At 40.4% G+C, this 25114-nt stretch overlaps 3 protein-coding genes and 1 non-coding gene across 5 annotated transcripts in view; 2 read left to right on the top strand and 2 right to left on the bottom strand.

The window, feature by feature from the left end:
• Positions 1-3823, bottom strand: part of LOC143283139 (uncharacterized) — a 10813-nt gene extending 6990 nt beyond the window's left edge. The window contains exons 1-2 of one of the 2 annotated variants that reach the window (XM_076589280.1): positions 3644-3823; positions 568-672 (exon numbers count right to left, since the gene is read on the bottom strand). In XM_076589280.1, coding sequence (XP_076445395.1) covers positions 568-672; positions 3644-3733 — 195 coding nt within the window. In that variant the 5' untranslated portion in view covers positions 3734-3823. The remainder of the gene's footprint in view (positions 1-567; positions 673-3643) is intronic. The other variant, XM_076589281.1, reaches the window with a different exon arrangement.
• A 3730-nt stretch (positions 3824-7553) lies between these two features.
• Positions 7554-11088, top strand: LOC143283137 (uncharacterized). The gene is made up of 5 exons (XM_076589279.1): positions 7554-7599; positions 8546-8657; positions 9006-9073; positions 10202-10318; positions 11032-11088. Exons 1-5 carry the CDS (start codon positions 7597-7599, stop codon positions 11050-11052), a joined length of 321 nt encoding a protein of 106 aa, XP_076445394.1. The 5' UTR covers positions 7554-7596; the 3' UTR covers positions 11053-11088.
• Positions 11089-11799: 711 nt separating this feature from the next.
• Positions 11800-21083, bottom strand: LOC143283136 (uncharacterized). The gene is made up of 2 exons (XM_076589278.1): positions 20486-21083; positions 11800-17270 (listed from the first exon to the last, which is right to left on the bottom strand). Exon 2 carries the CDS (start codon positions 17248-17250, stop codon positions 15694-15696), a length of 1557 nt encoding a protein of 518 aa, XP_076445393.1. The 5' UTR covers positions 17251-17270; positions 20486-21083; the 3' UTR covers positions 11800-15693.
• A 2066-nt stretch (positions 21084-23149) lies between these two features.
• Positions 23150-23223, top strand: Trnat-agu (transfer RNA threonine (anticodon AGU)). Its single transcript has one exon. It is a non-coding gene; the product is annotated as a tRNA-Thr (tRNA).
• Positions 23224-25114: the final 1891 nt, after the last annotated feature.

The raw sequence follows: 25114 nt of genomic DNA, 5'->3' as shown, positions 1-25114 counted from the left end.
AACGAAAACTTGTCACATTAGACACTGAAGCCCCGTTACTTCTTTTTTTTTTTTTTTTTTTTTGTTACCCATAACCACGATGAAAAGTTTCTGTATAAGACAAGAAACTAAAGTTTATAAAAACCTTTTGGGTGGTAGCTGAATCCTCTTTGTTTTTACACGACGTTTCGGACCATAGGCCCGTTGTCAAGTGATGAGAAGAGAACAGTGTGATTAGGAAAGCCTATGTGAGGAAAGGGTGATGACATCTCACTACTTTCTGTTTTGATGGGCCATGCACACTAAACACTTGCTGATCACCATTTAGTGCAATACATACTCACTCACACACACACACACACACACACACACACACACACACACACACACACACACACACACACACACACTCTGTATAAGAATTTGCAAATGTTTGTGAATCTGATTTGGAAAAAGAAATCCCAAACCACTAACAATTGCTGACATTGCAGGAACAACAACAACAACAGCAACAACAACTGTCAACGAAGACAACGACAAAGCACTCAAAGTCAAAAGCAATGACATTATTAACAATTAAGTCCTCACAGCTGCCTTCTTCCCAACCTTTCCGGCCCCCATCAGTCGCAGGAACTTGTTCTTTCGCTCTTCGTCGCCCAGGTCTGCATTCTCCCAGGCGTTGGCCGAGTGCACCTGCCCAGTGACAAGTGTCATGCTGATGATCACAATGTTTTCATAATAAATAATCATCATCATCATCATAATAATGGATACTTGCTGAGTGCCTTCCTCCCTTAAAGGAGCTCAAAGCACTTTTCAGTAAACACACACACACACACACACACAGTAACTCACAAAAGTAGAAGAAAAATAATGATTTAGCGCACAAAGGTATAAAACAGAATCAGAGGCTATATGTATTACATTACTTAATTACACACACACACACACACACATGCATGCATGCACACACACACACACACAAACACACAGAGTTTCAGATTCAGATATTTTATTCATTCAAGGCCTTAGCCCCATAAGAAGAGGGGTGAAAACATAATTGTATAATCAAAACAAGAATTAAACAAGCACCACAAGTCCTTCGAAAATAAACACAACACAACACAACACAACACAACACAACACACACACACACACACACACACACACACACACACAGGAGCACGTAGCCGCTGTGAATCGGAAGATGATCTGAGCTGTCATAAGGGGTCATAAGGGTTAATGTAGGTCTTCTGTGTAGAACTTTGTTTACTAATGTATGACAAAATTTCCTGACGATAACATGAAAATATGTAAACAAATAATAAGAACAAAACTAATCATACACAAAACAACTAGAAGAAATTCCATTATGATGATCACTGATTTAAAAGAGTTTTGCATACAATCCATACTGTTAACTTACAAACCCTTTTTTTCCTATGGAATTTTTTCTTCCCACACAAAAATTATACAAACATTTTTTTTTTTTTTTTTACCAGTTGAAAGAATGGGTAAGGGAGGACATCACAAAAATTTCTCCAGCTATTTACACACAATATTAACCCCTAGGCTGCCTATATGATGAGATAACTCATCATTGCAAGCATGTATACTTTGCTGCCACAATGACAAGATAATTCGTCATCAAAATATTCTGACTTTTCCATGGTTTGCATTCATTTCGTTGACAAAAATATTGGTAGCTTTAGCGTGGGGAATCTTTCTAGATTCTATTCATACAGTCATAGCAGACAACAGGAAGTGAATGAATTATTAGCAAGACACAGTGTGAGCGATTTTCTTGGCACTCAGCCAACGTGGTCTGATGAGAACTGGATAAGTGACCATGTGAAAGGGGTGAAGAGGAGGGGGGTGGAGACTGTGGGGGTGTGGCCTCACATCCATATTATCATTTGAAGAAGTCACAATTCATTGTGTATTTATCTCTTTTTTAATTTTTTAAAAATATTATTGTGGTTGTTCTAGTATGATTTTGTGTGTGCAGATATCCATTTGTCCAGAAAAGTTGATATTTTAGTGCAAATTACCTGACTAATGTTTGTAATGAACAAGTTGAAAATTTGACAAAAAATAAAACACTGATTTCAAAACAACAGCATGTCACTAAAAATATATAAAATGGGAAAACATCATGTTTTTTTCTATTCTTTATTCATTTACCTTTCAGAAAATATATACTTTTATGGGTGTTTCTCCAATAACAAAGAGCATAGAATTTTTTGAAAATATACACCTGTTTTTTGTGGAAAACCCTGGCAAATAGATTTCACTTAAATCTTATTTTCCTGGCAGCGAAAGGGTTAACTCATCTTTTTTTTAAAATAAATAATACTAATAATAATCATCTGCCTGTGCAATGCGTTAAAAAAAAATCTGAATGTAAGTATGCTCATGAAAATTGGGTTCTAGATTAGATACCTTCAAAATGAAAAAAATCCAAAGGATAGTACACTCATACCAACTGGGTTCTAGATCAGATGCCTGCCAGTTTTCATTTGCTGCCCATAAAATTGAAAGCTTGATGGTATTTTACTAAGTCTAATAATATAGATATATGTATATACAAATTACAATACAGACTTCAATCTAAGTTATATTTAAGACTGTATAATAACTAAATAAGAGTGAGCTAACTAAAAATGGTAATTTCCCTGAGGAAGCTATACAGTATACTTCCTGAAGACCCAGTCTAACACTAGTGACAATAACTTTGAAAAAACTAACAGATCCTATTTGTGGGTGACTGACAGTGACACAAACACTCACTATCAAATAATAAACAGAGACAATGCCTACAGTCACACAAACTGAAATGTATGTACACTAAGTTAATTCATAACTTCTTCAGATGAAGAATGCACCTGTGATTCAGAACACTGCACCTACTTGCCTGCCTTTGCTGCTTGAGTTTCCATTGTTCTGAACGAATCTTTAACAAAACCCCAATGGGCAAAAGCCCAATGGACAAAATCCTGATGGACAAAAGTCCAATGGACAAAAGCCCAATGGACAAATGCCCAACCCATTATGATTTATATGAAAAGTGGACAAACCCGCGGACAATGAAACATGTAATTGCAATTTTGGCGGCTGTACAGGAAAGCGTGTAATGCCGTTATCAGGTTAGTATGGGGTTATGACGATGGTTTTCCAGGCAATTTACACCACAGTTTACTACTCAGAGTGGATGTTGATGGTCAAAACTCAAATGATTGTTGATGTTATTCTTCATGCCTGCATTGCAATATACATGAAAAATGCCATGCATATAGCTCCTGGAATTTAGTATTCTAAAACTGAATATTACCCACATTTAATATATACATGACTGGGGTTTTGTCCACATTTAAAAAAATACAACATATTATAAAACAACATAAATCATAAAAATCATTATATGGGTTTCATTGATTTTATCATTCATACGTGACTGTGGTTTTGTCCACTTTTCATATAGTAGGTTGGGGTTTTCTCCGTTGAGATTTTGTTCGTAGGAGTTTTGTCCGTTTGCCATCCTGTACGTATGTATGATACTCTGAAACAAGTTTACGAACGTAGCCTCAACCATGTGCTGTCAGTGCTTGGCATCATTTCACTTTCACTGCAACTCAGTATAATCTCATCTAGCTCTTTCACTTACCTCGATGTTTTCGGCTTTGTTGTCTCCATTTGTTTCATCAGTTTGAGGTTCTGGAGTAGCTGCATCTTTGGCGTTCTGTGTTTCAGACATTTTAGCAGTTATTTCGAGATTTCAGGCCTGAAAATTAACCGAAAGAAACTGTAACCGTGCCACACTTTTGAGATTTCCGGAAGTATACGTCTTGGTCATCCACGGGTAAAAAAATAATAAGAAGGGAGGACCAACAACCTTTTTGTCTTTTCACCGTATCTTCTACCATTTGAAGAAAAAAAGTTAATAATAATAATAATAATAATAATAATAATAATAATAATAATAATAACATTAATAACGGCGATAGCTGGTGATGATGGCTATGATGAGGACGACGATCACGATCATGATGATGATGGTGATTTATATATATATATATATATATATATATATATATATATATATATATATATATAATACATGCATGTAGTTGTGGGCCTGCCACAACTGAACTTATTGCTGAGGGAAAAGGTGAGTTTTGAGACGAGATTTAAAAAGATGCGAGGGAATCAGAATGACGGAGGTTATCAGGGAGCTTGTTCCACGTCTTTGGCGATTGAAAAGAAAACGATCTGTGTCCATAGGTCTTACTTCTGACGTGAGGTATCCTGAGAAGTCGAGTATCAGAGGAAGAACGGAGCTGGCGAGACGGGGTATAGATATGGATGAGTTCAGAAAGATACTTTGGGCCAGATCCGTTGACTGCAGAAAAGGTCAGAGTGGATAGCTTATAGTCTATTCGATCGGAAACAGGCAACCAGTGGAGAGACTGAAGGAGAGGAGAAACATGGTCAAATTTAGAAGCTCTGCAAATGAGTCTGGCAGCGTTATTCTGAATTCGTTGGAGTCTGTCTAACAGGTATTTGGGAAGGCCGGCCAAAAGAGAGTTGCAGTAATCCAATCTTGAGAGAACCAGAGTATATATATAAACAACAGTAGACTTTTCATGTCTTAAAACTTGTATTCTTAAAAGCAGCAAAACTAAAAACTGAGATGTGACAATACTTTTTAGTTTGTTTTACTCATGGAGCTTTTACATTTTTGCTGTTGAAGACATTTTAATCTAAGTGAAGGTTGTGTGTGTGTGTGTGTGTGTCACAGTGTGTGTGTGTGCGCGCGCGCGCGTGTGCGCGTGTGTGTGTGAGTGTGTGTGCGTATGCGTGTGTGTGTGTGCTGTGTGTGTATGATGTGTGTGTGTGTGTGTGTGTGTGCCGTGAATGTGTGTGTGTGAGTGTTGCGTGTGTGTGTGCGTGTGTGTGTCTGTGTGTGTGTGTGTGTGTGTGTGTGTGTGTGTTACGCGTTGTGTGTGTTGTGTAGGTGTGGATGTGTGAGTGTGTTTGTGTGTGCCCCCCTCCAACTCCATAAAATTAGTAACTTTTGGGATATTATTACTATTGGTGTGTATGTATACATATGTATATGCATGTGTGTGTGCGGTGTGTACGTGTGAGTACGTGTATGTGTGTATGTTGCATACATAATACACATATATGTGTGTGTGTGTATGTATATGTGTGTGTGTGCGTGTGTGTGTCCATGCATATGGGTGTTATGGTTGTGTGTATGTATACCTGTTTATATGTATCTTTACAAGCATTTGTGATGTATGTTGGTATGGTGGTTTTGTTCTGAGGCGCTTTGACTGATTTGTTCTAGGTCTGGCCCACTTCCCCACCGGCCACCCCACTTTCCCTTCCCTCCAACTCCCCCCACGCCCCTTAAATGTAATGGGAGCGATGATGGTATACTGGGAGGGGGTGGCAGTGTGTGGAGTGTGAGTTGAATTCTATAATTGTTTTGCATGCAGCATGTTTTTACCTGCCCAGTTTTACCTGACGTTTTACTCACTGGTTGCTATATAACCAGCCTGTACAGCTTTCACTTCTGTACCCTTGCCTGAAGAAGCTGTTTGACAGCGAAAATTTGCTGCTTTTAAGCCGGACAAGTTTTAAGATATGAAAAGTCTACTGTTGTTTATATTTTTATATTTTACTGGTCTTGGTATTTACCTCAGTGCTTTCTGCAAGGAGCGGTGCCCAGGACACGAAGAGAGTGTGAACTATTTGTGTGTGTGTGTGTGTGTGTGTGTGTGTGTGTGTGTGTGTGTGTGTGTGTGTACATAAAGAGCCAGAGAGAGAGAGAGAGAGACTGTGTATGTGAGTGTGTGTGTGTGTGAGAGAGAGAGAGAGAGAGAGTGTGTATACATATATCAGTTCCACAACGGCGTGAAGGTGAACGTTCTGGACTGTGACGGAGACGCCGGTCAGAGGCCTACCCAGTGACAAACCGCAGCGTCAAACAAGGCTGCGTTCTCGCCCCGACAATGTGTCAGAGCTTCTAAGCGGGTGGCCGCAGAGCGTCATTGTGCAGACAGCACCGCCGTTAAGCGTGCACGCTCTGCCACCCGCTCAGAAGCTCTGACACCAAGAAAATTTGGAGAGAAAGAGGATCGCGCCATGGCAGTCATACCATACCATCCACACAACCTGCCAGTCTGTAGAATTCTGCGTGAAAAGTTCAATTTCATGCAGCAGGACCCAGACCTCAGAGAAGTCTTTCCCAAGCCACTGCTAATTGCCTTTCTGAGGGACAAGAACCTGCATGACGTGCTCGTGAAGTCCAAACTAAGACCTCTTACCAGCCATTCAACCTCACCAGGGCGCAGACCCTGTGGGGATCAAAAGTGCAAGGCCTGTCCCTTCATAGACACCTCAGCAGGTTCAGTCGTTGGACCCTCTGGCACTTTCACTGTGAAATGTCATCTCAACTGCCAGTCTACTGACATTGTATACACCCTCTGCTCCAAACTGTATGTAGTGGGGGAGACCTCGGTACGGTTCATTGGGCGAGCGCTTCTCCGAACACCTGAGGTCGATGAACTTGCTAGGCTACAACAACCTTGTCGGCCAGCATTTTGCCTGGCCCATACCACAGCTTCACCCATGCAAGAATTTCAGCTGTGTGGCAGAACCCCAATGACAGCACGTCAGTACAGAAAGTACATGGAGAGCCGCGTCATTGACCTCATGGGGACCGCACAGCCAAATGGATTGAACTGACGTCAGAGGCACTGACGTCTAGCGTCTGGGCCCTTCTGCCTGGATCTCTCTGTCCTTATTCTTTCTTTACCTCCTATTAGTATGTATTTGTGTATGTATACGTGTGTGTATGTATATCATTGTATGTCATATTGTATGTGCACTGTGTGTATGTATATGTATATATATATATATATATATATATATATATATATTATGTACATATGTGTGTGTGTGTGATGTGTGTGTATTATGTGTGTGTGTGTGTGTGTGTGTGTGTGTGTGTGTGTGAGAGAGAGAGAGAGAGAGAGAGAGAGAGAGAGAGAGTATGTATTGCACTGAATGGTGATTAGCAAGTGTTTTAGCGTGCATGGTCCATCCTCAAAACAGAAAGTCAGTAGTTGGAGATGTCATCACCCTTTTCTCACATAGGCTTTCCTGTTCACACTGTTCTCTTCTCATCACTTGACAACGGGCCTATGGTTCGAAACGTCCTATCCCACTAAACAAAGAGGATTCATCTACCAAAAAGGTTTGTTTTTGTTTTTTTATAAACTTTAGTTTTTTTGTCTGACAATCCGACCTCATGAATGTTCAGTTCGTGACGTCATCGCTCCGTGAGAGTTGCCTTAAGTGTCTTTTAACATACTGTAGAATATGGCAGTTAATTGTGCGTATCGTAGTTCATTCATTGCATTGTGAATGTTTCAGTCACATTGTTTGACCTTAATTGTTCGTATTTCACGGTTTATACACGACGCCCAGGGAAGTTTTAGGAAACATTGCATTGTTTGGTAAATTTTGCCGGAAAAGACAAAATCGTACAGTATTTCCGCACATGCGTGTACAGGTCTTTCCGCAGAAACAGCTAGCGAGACCAAGATGGTAAGTTCACGTTGCCGAAAATCTTTTTAAAATCAGGCATCATCTGCTTTATAGAAACTTGAGATTCTTTGAATATGGTGATACAGGATTATACTGCATGGGCCCTTTGCTTATTTAATTATTGTCTGCCATGAAACTTTGCAGCATTTGTATTTTGAAGTTCAGTCGTTGAAACTGTGGATTCTCTGAATGTTGTTAGATCCTCTGGTCCTTTTACTTCATTTCGTAAGTATATCATTTGCTCAGTGTTCAACAAGTTTACCGTAATAAAGCTCTTTCAGTAATGCCATGTCGGCGCTGATCTTCTGTTTGATTATTAAATATTATAAACAAAAAAGTGACTTTCGATCTCTTTCACCTCTCTTGCGCCTCATGTCATATTTCGAGTCAGTGTTGTCAGTCATGTCAGTATCGATTCAGATCATGGTATCTGTATCTGTAGAATACGTTGCTATAGTCTATGCTCGATGCGATGAAGATCTCTAGGCTGAACTGTTTGTAAACCATTGAAATGTTTTCAGGTGCAAAAGAAACAGGAGGAAATCTTCTAAAAGTTATGTTATGGTTCACTCACTGCTACCCAGTGTGTTAAGGAAAGTTGACACATGACTATCAGAAATTGATAATTCATATTTCCTTTCAGAAAAGTGTGGGTTATGTACACTTTATTGCATTTGTTTACATGCTTGATTTTTTTGTCAGTATTTACCCTCCACAACCAAACACCGCCTGGCAAATACTAAATAGGAAGCACAAACTAAAATAAATGCTTGGCACTAAAGGAGTGAATTCAAAGATGAGTGAAAGAGAAAGGGGTTTGTAAAGAAAATGCTCCCCCAACCCCCTGTTTTTAATGGAAAGTAATTCTGTAGTTAGCTTTTTATGTTCTAGTGTATTTTTAAAATCTTATTTATTATATTTATAAAAATAATACACGTGATTGCAGGTGAACGTACCGAAGCAGCGCAAGACCTTTTGCAAGGGTAAAAATTGCAAAAAACACACCCTCCACAAGGTGACTCAGTACAAGGCTGGCAAGGCTTCCCTGTATGCTCAAGGTTAGTTGTTGAACAATATTTGTGTGCATGTACAAAGTGTGTAATTCATGATGCCCAGGTGGGTTTTTATTTTTAGGTATTTATGGACAGTTATTCCACAGTGAAATGTTTTCATTAAAAGAAGATTGGGGGGGGGGGGGGCGGAACCACACCAAAACTGAGTCAACTGCAACATGCATGTACCATTCCTAAGTGCTATTATGCTTGATTATGTAAACATATTAATTTTGTTGTGACAGAGTTCAGCAGTTACTGTTCAAGCACTTCCTTTTTCATTGTATGAATGAAAAGAGAACGAAAATATGTTTTGTAAAAATAGAGTATTTATGATCTTGGCGTTTTCAACAGGTAAACGTCGATACGACAGAAAGCAGTCAGGATACGGTGGTCAGACAAAGCCCATCTTCAGAAAGAAGGTAAGAAAGCTTGGGTACTAAAAACTTAAGTAACAAGAGGGATGGAAAGAGAAGAAATAAGTTATTTTCTTTGTACAGCTTTTCTTTTTCGGTGGTTCACTTCTCTCGCTCTTTCTCTCTCACTCTGTGTGTGTATATGTCTGTATCTCTGTGAATGAGTGAGGGAGAGTGTGTGTGAAAATGTGAGTCTCTTTTACTCATTCAGTGTGTGTGAACTGATTGAAAGGCCGTGTGTGATGTTTGGATAGAAGAATGCTCTCTCGACCTGCTACTTGGACTTACCAGAACCACATGAGTATTCCCTAAAATGCCTGAGTAAGAATCTAGCAAATCAACTGTAAGAAGCCCTGGACATGTACACCCATTTCTAATAACTCAATATCCTGTATTTCTGTCTCCACCACAAATGTGAGTGATGGCCTTAATAGTATTGCGTCCACCTTTGAAGAAAAGAATTTTGGGGCGCACTGGTTCAAATTCCATTCACCAGTATTCTCCTCCACTAGACCTTGAGTGGTAGTCTGAGTGCTAGTTATTCAGGTGAGGCAATAACTGGAGGTATCGTGTGTAGCATGCACTTAGCATATGAAAATAATCTATGTCAACAAAGCAGTTGTCCTTGGCAAAGTTTTGTAGAAAAGTCCACTTTCATGGGAAAATAGATGCACCTGCAGGCAGGGAAATAAAGGGATGTTAAGGTCGCGGCATGGCACTGTTGCAATGGTCCCTGGGGAGAGAAATACATTGTGGTAAAAGTAATACAATATTCACACACATATCACAGGTTGTGTTATTTGTCAAGAAGCACAGATGATGCTATTGCTGAACTGTCCTTTGTACTCTGCTACTTTGAAGTTGCTGAACAGTGTCCTTTTTATTACACAGTGACATAAAACATTGTACATAACATTTTCATGCAAGCCTGCCATGTCTTCTTCCTCATCTATGTCGGGTATGAATTATATAGTTCTTTGTTATACTTAGTTTGTCTTGAAGCTGAATAATGATTTCTTTTAGAAGCAGTGAAAGGGGTGAACAATCAGGCGGGTGAGAGGTGGTTAAACTAGGGGCACTGTCTGGATTCGCAGTCGGTTTCATCCTGACAGTACTTCTGTTGTCTGCCTGCAGGCCAAGACCACAAAGAAGATCGTGCTGCGTATGGAGTGCACCTCCTGCAAGTACAGGAAACAGCTGCCCATCAAGCGATGCAAGCACTTCGAGCTGGGAGGCGACAAGAAGAGAAAGGTACTGTACTTGTACATTGCTTGGGCGGGGCTGAAGGAGGTGGGGGTAAGGGGGTTACAGATGAATAGTCAAGATATAAAACAGAAAGGCATTTTTGAAGTTCTTGATAGTAGAATGTTACCAGTTGAGGTGTGTGTGTGTTAAAGGCCAACCTTTGTTGACATTACTTTTATTTTAATTACACATACTTAACCGTGACCCACTAGTGCAGACTCCGGCAGGGGTCTTTATATTTCTTTCAGAATTTTTATATTTATCTTTGATAAGTGTTTTATATTTTAGAATACTCTTAATTTGTCAGATGGATGGTCAATCTTTTCTTAAATTGTATTATGTGAAGCATTTATGAAGGTGTGATTAGGGCATTTTGTGTGATTAGTCTCGACCTTTATATCTGGCATATGTTCGTCTGATAGGGCTGTTCAAGTGTCCAGGTTCATTCAAAAGCCCAGAAGATTTTGTGGGAAAATGTTTTTTTGAAGGTTGTAATGTTACCTTGGGGGTGGGGGCAAAGCATTTTATGAACATTTATTTTTGTTAACTTTGTATTGAGGAAGAACAGTATTCTGAGATCTGTATTGAGTGATAATATTCTGATCCCCCCCCCCTCCCCATTGCATTTTATTGAAGATATAATTTTCAATGATGATTTGTTTAGTTTTTGTGGACAGTAAAGAGTGTATTAATAATGTGTTCTTTTTTTTCTGTTTCAGGGCCAGATGATTATGTTCTAGACTGGGTTACAAAATAAATGCTGATGGGAAAATAAATCTCTGGTGTTTGAAGATTTTGTCTGAAACTGAGTGATTGAGATCATGCGTTTCAGGTTTCATAGCCTTTACTTTTTCCATTTTAAAGGTACAGTATGACATGACTAATTCAGATCATTGTTTGGATTTTTGTAAAGACTTGTTTGTTTTGTGTGATTCAATAAATTCACCAGCAAGAAAACTGAATTTTCAGGAAAATGCACATGTAGGCAATTTCACAAGATGCGTTTTCTTAGTTATCTTATTCTAGGCCCCACTGTGCAAGGCTTTCCACCTAGGACCATCATCATTAATCTGGTGAACAGCCTGTGTGCTAAAAACAAAGGTCCATTGCATATTGCAAATTACAGTTTCTTCTCCTGCATTAATGGGCTGCAACCCCTGCGTTCTCATGTACATACATGTGAGATTTTCATGTACGACTGTTTTTACCCTGCCTTGCAAGTGGCCAGTCTTGTTAATGTTAAAGAATAAACTGTATATTTCCTGATAATCCATTCTTTGCAGCATATACATTATACATATACGTCTATATGTATAAATCTATAAACAAGTGTAATGATAGGAAACATTCAATTTCCATGTGACCATAGCACCACTATGAGGATCCTGTGGAAGTGGGTATTTTAAAAATCATGTTTTGCATGCACATTGAACAAACCACTTGATTCCTTTTCATTCATACAGCAAAACTTAAATTTGACCAAAAAAAAAAAAAAGACTGCATAACAGAAGAAACAAAATAGCCCATCACAGCTTGAAAATCCAAGTGTGGTTTACTTGTAAAGTACTTTGAACACAGACCATACATATTAGGCTGAAAAAACTGGCAACCCTCAATCTTGAGACATAAATTCTCAGTTGAATATTGAGTTGTCTCCCAAATGAATAAATATCAAAGTAGATCACATTCTTGTCAACTTATACAATACCATATATATCATCTTATTAATATGAAACAAATTCATTTCCCCATCCAAGTCCACAAATCATCCAACATATTCTTTTCTCAGTTTGTGACAAATGCCCACAAACAGGAAGTTGGCAGAATGGTTGAGTCACTTGCCTTCCAATACAGTGTCTGCTTGGGTCTGGTTTCGAATCCCAGTATCACCCTTTCTCCCAAGTTTGTCTTAGCCACTCCAAATAGGTACACATATATAAATATAATTTATGATATGCATGCACTCAAGGCCTGACAAAGCATGTGGAGTTAAGCTGCTGGTCAGGCATCTGTCTAGCAAATGTGTAGTGTATATCGATTTATCAGAACACAGTGACGCTGCCTTGCCCACCGATCAAGGCGCAAAAGTTCAACGCACTTCCTACTTCAGGTGGTGGTATGATTTCCAACAAGACCTGGGGTTATTGTTGTTCCTTACAGTCCAGCTGACCGCATAGGTTCATATCACTTGTCAGGACTGCTCAACTGTATAAACAAGAGAGGCAAGGCCTTCAAGACTCACTTGTGATACACTAAAAAAATTTAAAAAATCCAAGTTTTTTATGTATTGAGTCTAATTTCAAAATGTAATGTTTAAGATCAGAAAGATCAGTTTAAAGCAAATTTAGTCCCCTAGTATTAATTACAGAGTAATTTCCCTTTTTTACTATCTGCACCAAAACGTTAGCAAAATAAATAAAACTTACATGCTTAGCAAAAGAAGTTCCTGTTTGAACAAAAAATGAAAATAATGACTGCTCTTGTTGTTGGGTCAGAATATCAGATCAAAATGCCAAGTTTAGAGAATACAAAAAAATATAACAGTAAATGCAGTTTGCATACAATTAGGCTTCATTTCTTATTTTTTGTGCCCATCCCAGAGGTGTAATATTGTTTTAAACAAGATGACTGGAAAGAACTGAATTTTTCCTATTTTTATGCCTAATTTGGTGTCAACTGACAAAGTATTTGCAGAGAAAATGTCAATGTTAAAGTTTACCACGGACACACACACACACACACACAGAACCGAACACCGGGTTAAAACATACTTTGTTTACACAAGTGAGTCAAAAATGGTCTTACCAATATAACCCTCAATTTCGACTGAAGTCGCCTATGGTGGTACACTAGTCAACTAAAGTCGCTTATAGTGGTGAAAAATTTAAATAAAAACACAGCCCATGACACATTATCTTGACCATTTAGTTCCACGCTTTCAAAGCCAAACAATGAAATTCAAAAGACAGGCCACCTAGGCAATTAACACTGTAGAATGGACAGCTAGTGCCCATCCCAGTGTTTACAATTGTACTTCCTAATCGCCAGAACATAACGGCACAGACTGACTTTATACATCACAGACTGCAGAGAAGAGAAAAATGTGTTGAGGTTTGCTTGGAAAAAAAGAAAGGGGAATGGACTGGGAAGGCAGAAAAAGGAGACAATGAATGAGGGAAGAAAAAAAGGCAGAAATAAAGAGACTAACAGAAAGGAAATTTCTAGCACAGAATTTCCAGACTGCAGGGATAGTATTTATACTGAAAAACCCCCGGCATCCCACAGGGGGAGAGATGCTGGGGGGGGGGGGGGGGACAGACTGCGGACTGATTAATAAATGAATGTATCCTTTGGGTTGCTAACAGACATGGGAACTGAAAACAGTCGCAACACATACACACCACATGTTATGTTGATAATCATTTCTCCCAGGCAAGAGATAATATAAACATGCATGCACACTCCATGATTCATGATTTCTGAGCTACAGTAAAAAAAAATTTTTTTTTTTTTTTTTAAATCCGGTAAAAGAACTGAATGCAGTGAGTAATAATGAATAAAGTCACATCAAAATAACAAATCTCAAGAATAGGTTCACCAAGTAGAAAAAAAAAAATCACGCTTCAAGTGTTTACGCACTGCTCAACCAGTGGCTGGGCATTATGTCATTTTTCTCTGCCACTGGTAAAGCGGTGGTCAGGGCTCAAAGGGTTAAAAAAATTTTTTTTTTTTTAGCTGCTTTATCTTATGCACTGTTTTGACAGGTACAATAGCTGAGTGGTTAAAGCGTTGGGCTTTCAATCTGAGGGTCCCGGGTTCAATCTCGGTAACAGCGCCTGGTAAGTGAAGGGTGGAGATTTTTCCTATCTCCCAGGTCAACATATGTGCAGACCTGACTGTGCTTGAACCCCCTTCATGTGTATATATATGCAAGCAGAAGATCAAATACACACATTAAAGATCCTGTATTCCATGTCAGCCTTCGGTGGTTTATGGAAACAAGAGCATACCCAGCATGCACACCGCAGAAAACGGAGTATGGTTGCCAATACGGCAGGGTAAAAATGGTCAAACATGTAAAAGCCCACTCGTGTATATACAAGTGAACATAGGAGTTGTAGCCCATGAACGAATAAGAAGAGTATGCACTGTTTCAGTGGTATTGCTCCCACACAGTTCATTATGAATTCCCCATACTCAGCCATATCTTTAACCTGCGCACCCTTTGCAAAAAAACACCTTCTATTATGTCTTCATAGACTTCAAGAAGGCATTTGACAGTCTGGCAGGAAGCACTAAGAACCACAATGAAAAATATTAACATTGTGCAAAACCTTACCAACACTATCCAGCAACTGTAATCTAAATGACCAGCACGGTAACACACAGGGTAGCACTGCTGGAGAATGGTTCCAGACTTCAGTTGCAGTGCGCCAGGGCCACCCTGTCTCCCATGCTGTTCAACATATTCATGACTTCCTATGGCCTTGCTTTAACAATCCTCCAAGGAACTGTCGAGGGAAAGAGAGAGAGAGGGGAAGACAGAAAAAATGATGAAATGAAAACATCGCAGAATGGACGGTAAAACCATTTGCAGCGACACAGGCTTTGACGCACAACTCAACTGACCTGGAGGAATCTGGTGAACAGTTCCCCTGCATGGAGCTAAAATGACTCTTCACAGAGTTGAGGGAGAAAAAAAAGCTACTCATCCACACCCAGTTTGGCTGCCACAGTCTCACTGAGTGCCAGACGTCCAAACAAAGTTCTATCAATGTCAGGTCGCCAGGAAAACACACACCAGAGGCTGCTGCCGAGTCATTTCAAGTGGGGCCACTGCTGCTGAGTCATTTCGAGTGGTGATCGGTAGAGCCTGTTCTGAATGAACATTTGCAAGACATCACCTAATAAGCCCCCTCCTGATGACAAATATCACTTATTCATGGAGCCAGACAGAGAAAATCCCCTCCAGAGTGGAGATGCCACAACATGCCTGCCTCCAATGGCGGTCCCCCATGAATCTGCCAACACCAAAGACCTTGTCAGGAACTCACTCCAGCATGGAAGTGGAGGGACAGCAAAACTGAGTTAACCATTGTGAGCAGGGTGTGAAAGGTCACCGAATTTGTGGCAATTCTTTTCTGTATTGATTAGAAATGAGGACAATGCTGGAGGTCCATTTTGGGTTTGGGACTACTTGAAAAGGCTGTACTCTACGCGTCCTTTTATCATATATTCAGGACCGACAGATACAGCCAACTGAGCGTTGGTCAGGAAATACAAGCAACCTCCCAAAGACACATCCGTGAAGTGGATGAAACTCGACCGTGTGGTTTCAGCCTTCTTATGGCCATCTGCACTCAACTCCTTCATGACATTCTTTACCAATCAAAGTATCTCCTGTGAAGGATCTGATTATATTCTTTTTTTGATAAAGGATGCCATCTGCGTTTAAGCAGTCTGCTGACTGCTGGCACAAACATTTCTCTGGAAAAGTTTTTCTCCGTGAAATCGTGCATCTCCTTTGACACGTTCAGACCTTCGGGGATTTTATTGAGCTCATACTTGATCAGGTCCTCTCGGACGAGGGGATCCGTGAGATTTGGATTGAGCTGAATCATCAGCAGGATGGTGCTGGAACACAGCTCAGTCGGGACAGCCACTGTGGTAAGCTCTGGACACTTCTGAACAATTTCCAGGACGGTGCTGTCTTCTGCTTTTTGTCTGATGCTCAACCCTTCAAAGGTGGTGAAACTGACCAGAGTGCTCAGTGTCACAGAGTAGAACTCTGTCATCTGAGGGAGTTTGCTGACGTCGACTAAAAATGTATCGTAAAAAGCAAGGGTGGCCACAGGGACTCCTGGACAAAGCAGTTCACTGCCCACGCTAATATTGTAACAATTCACATGCAGCTGCCCAGTCTTGTTCAAGCTCCTCCAGTCGTCCTCCGAGGGATAGCGGAAAGTGTCATTGCCCTCCAACAGGTCCAGGTCCCCCACAATGTTCAGGGTACGAAGAGAAGCCTCCGTCAGGTGACTGAGCCAGTAGTGACGCAAATGGTGAGGGGAGATGGTGAGCTCTGTCAAGTTCACAAGGGACACTAACTGTGACATGTTAGCACCCCTAAATGAATTGATCAAACTCAGCTTCAGTAATGAACTTGAATTCAAACACTCAACTGGAATATCAGAGTAGTCACCCTCAATTCTGGAATACAAGTTCTTGAGGCAGAGACCATGAAGGTCGAGTCTTGCAGACATGAGATCTGACAGCATGTATGCAATGTCAAGCATGTTCAAACGGCTCTCATCAATTGCAGCAAGACAACAATACTTCAGGTTCTTACATTTGTCTGCCATTTTCTTCACCACCTCAAGTGACTCCATACAGTACAAAACCATATTAGCAGCCACAACTTTGTCACCGTACGTTTCAACCATTTGCAGGCACTGCTGGTGAGCAGAGCGAAGCTCTTCAATTCTGCTCTCCAGTTTAATGGGGCTGTCTTTGGGACATTCAACAACGTAATCAAAACGCTGCCAGACAAGAGGCCTGGCAGCCGCTTCCTGCCAGGTGCTGCACACTTTGGACATGTTGATCCTGTCCAGAACGGGCAACATTCCCAAGACAGTGGTGAGAACCACGTCAGGGATGCTGCTCCAGTCTGCTTCATTTGTTCTTCTTCCTTCGCCACCCCTGTTCAGCGCTGGTGCTTCTGTCTTGGTGGGCTCCGGTTGTGGGTCTTTTGCACTCGCTCGTGGAGTGCTGGAATCTTGCTGCGTTTGTGCCCCAGAGTTGGTCTTCAGTAATTCAGGATTTCTCCTCTGCAGTTCCAGCTGCAGTGCCTCAACCCCATCCCAGATGTCCTGTGGAAAATCTGAGGCATCGCTCTCCATGGCTTCATCAGTCCTCCCGGGGGATAATGGTACACTGGACATTTTTGCACCATTCCGTGAACCTGTAGAGAAAAAAAACCACCAAAAAAGTCAATAAATATCTTCACTGACCATCACTCTTGCAAGTAAAGACAGAAAAAAATCACATATTTATCAGCCTTCTACTTCCTTTCTTTCATGATGATCAGCTGTCATGAACATTGTTTGGGAAAAACATTTTATCATTCTTTGTTTTCTTTCTTTTTTTCCCCCCCACTTCTCCATCTCCATTCACCCCCAAAACAAAACAACAACAAAAAAAAACAAAAAACAGATTTACATTGAATAGCAGTTGGACGGGTGCAATAACCAAGTCGTTAAAATGCTGGGCTTTCAATCTGAAGGTCACCTGGTTAGTCTTTTAGAAAAACAGTTACTTGACTTGCAATTTTCTACTGACACAATCTGCTTTTGAAAGAAAAATACTTTTAACAGAAAACAACAACGCCAACACATGTACATAAACTATTAAAGACATCGAATTATCCCCACATAATACCCAAGCCAAATTACAGACATATAAAGCTCCCATATATTTATTGTTAACACCGTGAGATTGAACAAATCAACACAGTGAAATGTTTATCTCAATTTCCAAGCTTTAAACTTTCTGAGAAAGAAATGCACAATGCAGCATGTGTATAGGTGCATGTGTGTGTCTTCGTGTGCAAATGTATCCATGAATTTTATCTATCAATGGAATGTACTCAATATATGAGTGCTGGTGTATGTGTGTTCCTGTATCTACATGTGGGTAATGTGCACCAAATCAATAACCTTTTCTTATTACTTTGTAAACTTACATACATGTAATGTGTCCTTCACACACATTTCCATGAATACTATTTCCCCCCTCCTATTTTATAACTAGACTTGAGCCTGTATATGCTTGCATACATGCATTCCCTCTCATGCCTATCTATTTCATTACAGATATGATGAAATGTCCTCAACAGACATCCCAAGGCACATAATATATGCAGAGTGGTCTCTGTGTGTGGTGGCTGAAGGTGTGAATTAATGCCCTCTTAAAGTCTGGCGGAAGCAGGAGTTAAAAAAAAATTAAATCCACAGATTGGTATGGTACCGCAATCAAAATTATGTGCATGATAGTCAGTTCGACTATGACCGTCAGAACAGCAGTGAAGACCCCTGCTGTACCAACTATCTGGGCTAGAATCTGATTATAGTGGAGAGTGTCTTGCCCAAGTTACATCCCCACTCTCTCAGCCAAGAGGGTTTTAGGACAGTCAGCATTGGGAATGGTTCCCAAAGGCCAACTAGCCCCCAAGGCTGCAGCACTAAGAGCCAGTGCAATTTTGCCTACTAGTTTGAGAGTCATAGTCCTTCACAAAAGACTAAGCTGTAAATGATTTCCCTTTGCAGTAGAGAAACCATTGATCATACTGCCCTCACTTTGCTGTTGGCTTTTATGTGATATTGAGAAATTATATGACACATACACTTTGCGCAAAATGTGAGTGACTCTAAAACCACCAGCAGTCTCACTTTTTGTTTTTGTTTTATTGTTTTCTAAAAGACACTGCAGGTTAATCTGTATGCTTTAACACCTCTTAAAAAATCAGTTTAAGTGGTTCAAATGACAAAATGAGTATATTTTCTGTCAATCAATTTCAGTTTTTAGTTTTGTTTGCTTTACTGATTTCTAACAGATATTGACAAAATGAGCATACTCTGTCCATTTATTTCAATTTTTGCTTATTTCACTTTTTGTCTTTGTTTTATTGTTTTCTTAGAGACATATTTTTGGTCACTCTGCATGCTTTGACACCTTTAAACATAAATCAAATTGTTCAGATGACAAAATGAGTGCTTTCTGTCCATTTATTTCACTTTTTTCACTGTCTGTTTTTGTTTGTTTTATTTGTTTTCCAACAAACATAGGTCAATCTGCATGTTTTGACACCTCTTAAAACATAAAATTATTCAAATGAAAAAATGATCAAGTATATTTTTCTGCCTATTTATTCCTGGAACTGAGATCACCTTTAAAAAATCAATTACAATCAAGTCCAAATAGTAAAGTCACAGCAAGTGTAAGTCCTTACATTTTGCTGTTCATTTAATTTTAATCCTCTAGCGCTGATCACCACATGTATGATAAACCCTAAATTAGGACCAGCTACCATGACAAAGTGTAGCGTTCTGGACTGACAGCTGGGAGACACTGGTTCGAATCCCAGTGGAGGTGGGTTTTTCCGCCCATGGTCAACTCCTATCAAGAGTTGAGTAAGCTATGGGCTTGAATGGGAAGACTGGGACCACACAGTCAAGTATCATCCACTTCACGGATGCGTCTTTGGGTGTGATGCTCTAATTTCCTGACCAACACTTCAAGTGTCTGTATCTCTCGTGCCTGGTTGACGCCAGGATACCATCATGACAGGAAGCATTGTGTACAGCCTAACTGGACCTCCATAGCAGCATTGTCATTCTCCTCCTCCCTCATCATCGAAAAAAAAAAATTTTAAGTCCCAAATCATGTGGCTTTTCATGCCCTGCTATCATGGTGACCTCAGTTTTGACACTCCTCTACTTCCATGCTTGGGGTGAGTCCTGTCAATTAAGGCCTTTGGTGTTGGCAGATTCATGGGGGGCTGTTGTTGGAGGGACATGGTGGCGGTCTCCACTCTGAGGGTGGTGGTGGGACGCTCACTTAGTCTGACTCTGCGACTATAAGCCATTAATGTTGTCAGTAGGGTATGTAGTAGGTGATGTCCTAGGTATTTAAAATCAGAACAGGCACTACTGAACACCACTGAAGTGACTCAGCAGTAGTACAGGCCGGGTCTCCTCTGGTGTGTGGCGTCCTGGCAACCAAACATCAATGGTTCCCTGTGGACTGCTGACACTTGGGACTGTGACAGACGAACCCGGGTATGGCTGTGTATGGGAGACTTGGAATGAGCGGCATGGGAGTAATGCCACTGAAACGGTGCCGGTGATGGGACAGCGAAAAAAACAGACAACCACCCTAATCAGGTGCCTGTTTATTTGTCCTGATGATATATTTTCCAGACAGGCAAGGCAAACACATGTGCCATGTCGCCACAACTAAACCAGCCTAGGCCCTTTTTCGCGATGGCCATGCCCCAGCTGCCTATACGATATTTTCCCTTCCTGATTAAATTCAAAGTGTTGTCAACCCCAAATTTATTCCACAGATGACCACTGATGGGTCGACTGACACACTTTTAAGCCTCAGTGGACTACTGACCGTTTGTCGTCGATGATGAGGCTTCCTTCTTGGTACGGGGCGTCGTCTGCCGCTGTAGTCATATTCGGCCCATCCAGCAGGGAGTTGCTCGATGCTGGTCAGTTCGGTGGGTGGTCGCTGACTGCTCTCCTCGTCTTGATGCCAACACAGAACTTATCGGTGAGTGCCGTTTACTTCCCCTTGCGAAAGTCACTCCCAGGGTGTTTAAGTCAACGTAGGCCTATATCATCCAAGGAACATTCATTCCACTATCAATAGGGTAACTGGAAACATTTTCCTGTTTTATATTTGAGTTTTCACTCGTTTTCTTTCTTTCCTGATAAAGGTTCGACTCACTGTTGCGCCCCACGGACATAGTTGTCAGATGTTCGCTGAGATAGCTCGCGCCCCGAACATATCGGAATTTCCTGCGACGAAACAAACTTGATCTTCGGCCCCCATGCTGCTGAGGCCGTTGTGCTTTGAATCAATTCAAACACAAATCAAAAGTGACTCGAGGACAGGAATAGATGATGGTGCTGAGAATGGCTTCTGCAGACTCAGAAAATGCAGTGAAGGGAAAAGGCTGAACAAGTTTTTGGCCCAGCCAGTCACCAGATCACCCGTTTCGGTGGTATTGAATGAGTAATGTCCTATTTTAGCATAATAAATCATTGCACCTATTGATTACATTGCCATGATTTCTGGGACGAAGAACGGGAAAAGCAAGATTGTGGGACGTAAGTTTCGTGACTGAATCAAAATTGAGTTAAAAAAATGAGCGAAAAATACAAATCGAAATCCACTGAAAATACAGCATATACAAATGGTAATATCGTTACATGTACAAAAATTGCCGGTAAAATAGGTGCAATAATTTAGGAAACTAAAATGGGGCTTTACCATGATATAATTTCAGTGATATATTTATTCATGGTAGCTGATCAACAGTCTATGCACGTGTTCCCGAACTTTTCAGCCCACTGTGACAACTTCGGACACGAGCGGAGTTGTCTGTTCTTGCTGTAAAGCCAAAATTAACGTGCCCTCATGCCAGAATTGACCCAGGTTCTTTTTGCGTTCGCCGGAGAATTTTACCTCCCGAGAAAATTACGAGAATACACTAAGTAAATTTCTCATACGATGATTTGGTGCTGCTCCCCATTTTATGTTCGACCTTTTTTCACGCGGGTGTATGTGAAATGTGTGTGTGTGTGTGTGTGTGTGTGTGTGTGTGTGTGTGTGCATGCGCGCACACACGCATGTGTGTGTGTGTTTGCTGCTATGGTTTTTCGCAATTTTTCTTTGATTCTTCATTTCTTGACCGATCTTCTTGATTATAGCACTCACTGTACCCATAGTCCAGCAACGAAATAAAATAAAATAAAATAAAAAATAACATGAAAATGAAATGAAATGACAGTATTTATAATTTCTTCAAGGTGAATCCTCCACCATTGGCAGGCAATCCTCAATGCCCCTCCCCCACCACACAATGTGAAATTCCGTTTGTGCGTTATCTATCGCGCAATTTTTGTGTATACCACATGATGTGCAACTTCAGTCGGAAACGGTTTAACTAGCGCGCGTGCGCGCATGTGTGTGTGTGTGTGTGTGTTGTTCTTGTTGCTGTTACTGCTGTTGACTGTTGCTGAGGAAATGTTTCCTGGTCAAACACATATACATGCACAGATGTGTACACGTACCCACAATTCTGGATTGGGGAAAATTACCCTGAAACAGTCAAAACTGAATCACACACACACAACACACCGTAAACTATACTACTGCTATGAACACCTGCATGTGCATCAGCCAATGGCACTCTTACCATCGTTCGTCGACCTTGCATGGATAAACATACATTGTTCATTGAGAATGCACCTGAAAAACGTGACCAACGTAAAGCTGATAAAAACTGAGAACTGGTGAAGGCTTGAGTGACTGACCTATATAGGTGCTTTTTTTTTTCTTTCTAGTGTGTTTTTCCCTTTCAGTGATTTTGAACATCATATAACACTGGAATAGAGAAATGCATGCATATGTGGGTTATTTCAGTTTCTCAAAGAGGTGTCACAACATTGTCAAAATCCATATACGCTACACCATATAAATGCACACATTCAAGGCCAAAGCATGTTGGGTTATGGTGCTGGTTGGGCATGTAGCCTAGCAGATGTGGTGTAGCATATATGGATGTCCACACAGACACCTCTTTGAGAAACTGAAATTGTACCACACCTGTTGGACAGATTTCTGACCAGCAGCAACACGCTAGTCAGGCACTGAATGCATGCATATACAATTGTGTACCTCGGAGTGGATTTCTTCCACAGAATTTTGTCAAAGGATAACACCTATGTTGCAAGGGTTCTTTTTCAGTCAAGCATGTGCTGCGCGTGTGACCTTGGTTTATCATCTTATTCAAATGACTCGATGCTCAGTTTGATCTTCCAGTCGAACTTGGGAGAAAGGGTGAGACCAGGATTCAAACCCAGGCCCTCATGGACATTGTACTGGCACAGAAGTGTCTTAACTGCTCTGCCACCTTCCTCCCCAAAGGGTGTGTGTGTGTGTGTGTGTGTGGTGTCCTTCCTCCATCTCACCTCCCAACCCTCTCTCTCTGTTTATGTTTCCCAGTTGCTTCCTCTGTGTGTGTGTGTGTGTGTGTGTGTGTCCTCAACTGGCTCTATAGCTCAGTTGGTTAGAGCGTCTGCCTAGTAAGCAGAAGGTCGAGGGTTCGAATCCCCCTGGAGCCTCATTTTAACTGTGCTTTCATATCTGTGAAACTGCATGTTTGGTGCATTTCTGGGGTGTATGTGTGAATGTGTGTCTTCATGTTTTACATTTATTCGCTATTTATCACCATTGTTGTCTTATTTATTTTTTATTATCATTTTATTAGTATTACTATTATTATTACTACTACCTTTTTCTATATTATAATTATTATTTATTTATTTATTTATGTAGGCTTATCTATTATTTATTCCCCCGTTTTTTGTTTGTTTTTTGTTTTTTTCTCAAGGCCTGACTAAGCGCGTTGGGTTACGCTGCTGGTCAGGCATCTGCTTGGCAGATGTGGTGTAGCGTATATGGTTTTGTCCGAACGCAGTGACGCCTCCTTGAGCTACTGAAACTGAAACTGTGTCCTCTCTTGATCCCTTATCTGTCTGTTCTCTGTAAAGTTGCTCTCACCCACCATCCCCTTCCACTGTAAACCCTGCAGGCTTCTAGAAAAATACACTCTTATCTGCAAGCATGACATAAAACTCACTACTGCTATCAGATGTTGTACACTGATGACATACTAAAAGTCGGCTACATGTGCATGGGTCCAAAATGTTGATGCCTGATATTGAGCACTGCTCTCACTATCAGAAGGTTATAAAGCTTCTTTGTTTGTGGGCTGCAACTCCCATGTTCACTTGTATAAATGTACACGAGTGGGCTTTTGTGTGTATGACCATTTTTACCCTGCCATGTAGGCAGCCATACTCTGTTTTCCGGGGAATGCATGATGGGTATATTCTTGTTTTCATAACCCACTGAATGGTGACAATGATAACAGAATCTTTAACATGCGTATTTCATCTGCTTGCATATACACAAAAAGGGGGTTCAGGCACAAGTAGGTCTGCACATATGTTGACCTGAGAGATAGGAAAAATCTCCACTCTTTATCCATCAGGTGCCGTTATCGAGATTCAAACCTGGGACCCTCAGATTGAAAGTCCTACACTTTAACCACTCAGCTGTATATTGCCTCCGTCATCATGAAGTTTGAATCCTTGGCATTCTTGTTGCATTTTCAACCAACGTTTCATGAGGCAATATTCATTTTGAATCTCTTGCAAAAATTCTTACTTGCAAGGGACTGAACTGTCTTGATTATCATTATCATCATCATTATTATGAGCATTTACGCCTCATCTTGAGAATAAGCCCTAGGCATTTACAAATAGTACACATATGTAAATATCAAAAAGGGAAAAACTGAAGACAAGATACCAAACATTAAAAATTATTCACACCCCCCACACTTATACCCACAACCACACGCCCACACACAAGTCATGGCAGACAATTATGAATAGTACACAATCAAAATACAACCAACAAATTCTGAAACTTTCAAAACTCACTCATTCACTAATAGGAAATTTTAGTTCATACTGGAAAGGGATGAGCTGTTGAGAATTATTCATGTAAAGTGTCCTGGGATCTTAGAAAGGGTGCTATACAAAATGTACATTATCATTATCATCATCATTTTACAGGAAATTTCTTGAAAAGTAAAATGTATAACTAATTTTGTTTCTTGTGAATGTGTGGAAAAATACAGCAACTTTTCCTAACTGATGCAGGATTCTTGAACTTTCCTAGGTCTGTGATTCATCATATTATATACAGTACCATTAATACTATAAAAAACAAAACAAAACAAAACAAAAACAACCACCACCAACAACAATAAAATCTGACCAAAAAATTCAGTCACTTCTTCACACTGCTTGAGCAAATGATTTTTTTTTTTTATTTCTTTGCTGTTTTTCTCAACTGTAAATCATAACATGAAAACCATAACAACAGCATCACTTGCACAAAAGATTTTTTCAATCTTGATAACATACCAACACATGTATTGAC

Source organism: Babylonia areolata, chromosome 6 (genome assembly GCF_041734735.1).
Source record: "Babylonia areolata isolate BAREFJ2019XMU chromosome 6, ASM4173473v1, whole genome shotgun sequence".
Lineage (NCBI taxonomy): Eukaryota > Metazoa > Mollusca > Gastropoda > Neogastropoda > Buccinidae > Babylonia > Babylonia areolata.
The sequence above is the reverse complement of the archived record's forward strand: the minus strand, read 5'-3'. Positions and strand labels throughout refer to the sequence as shown.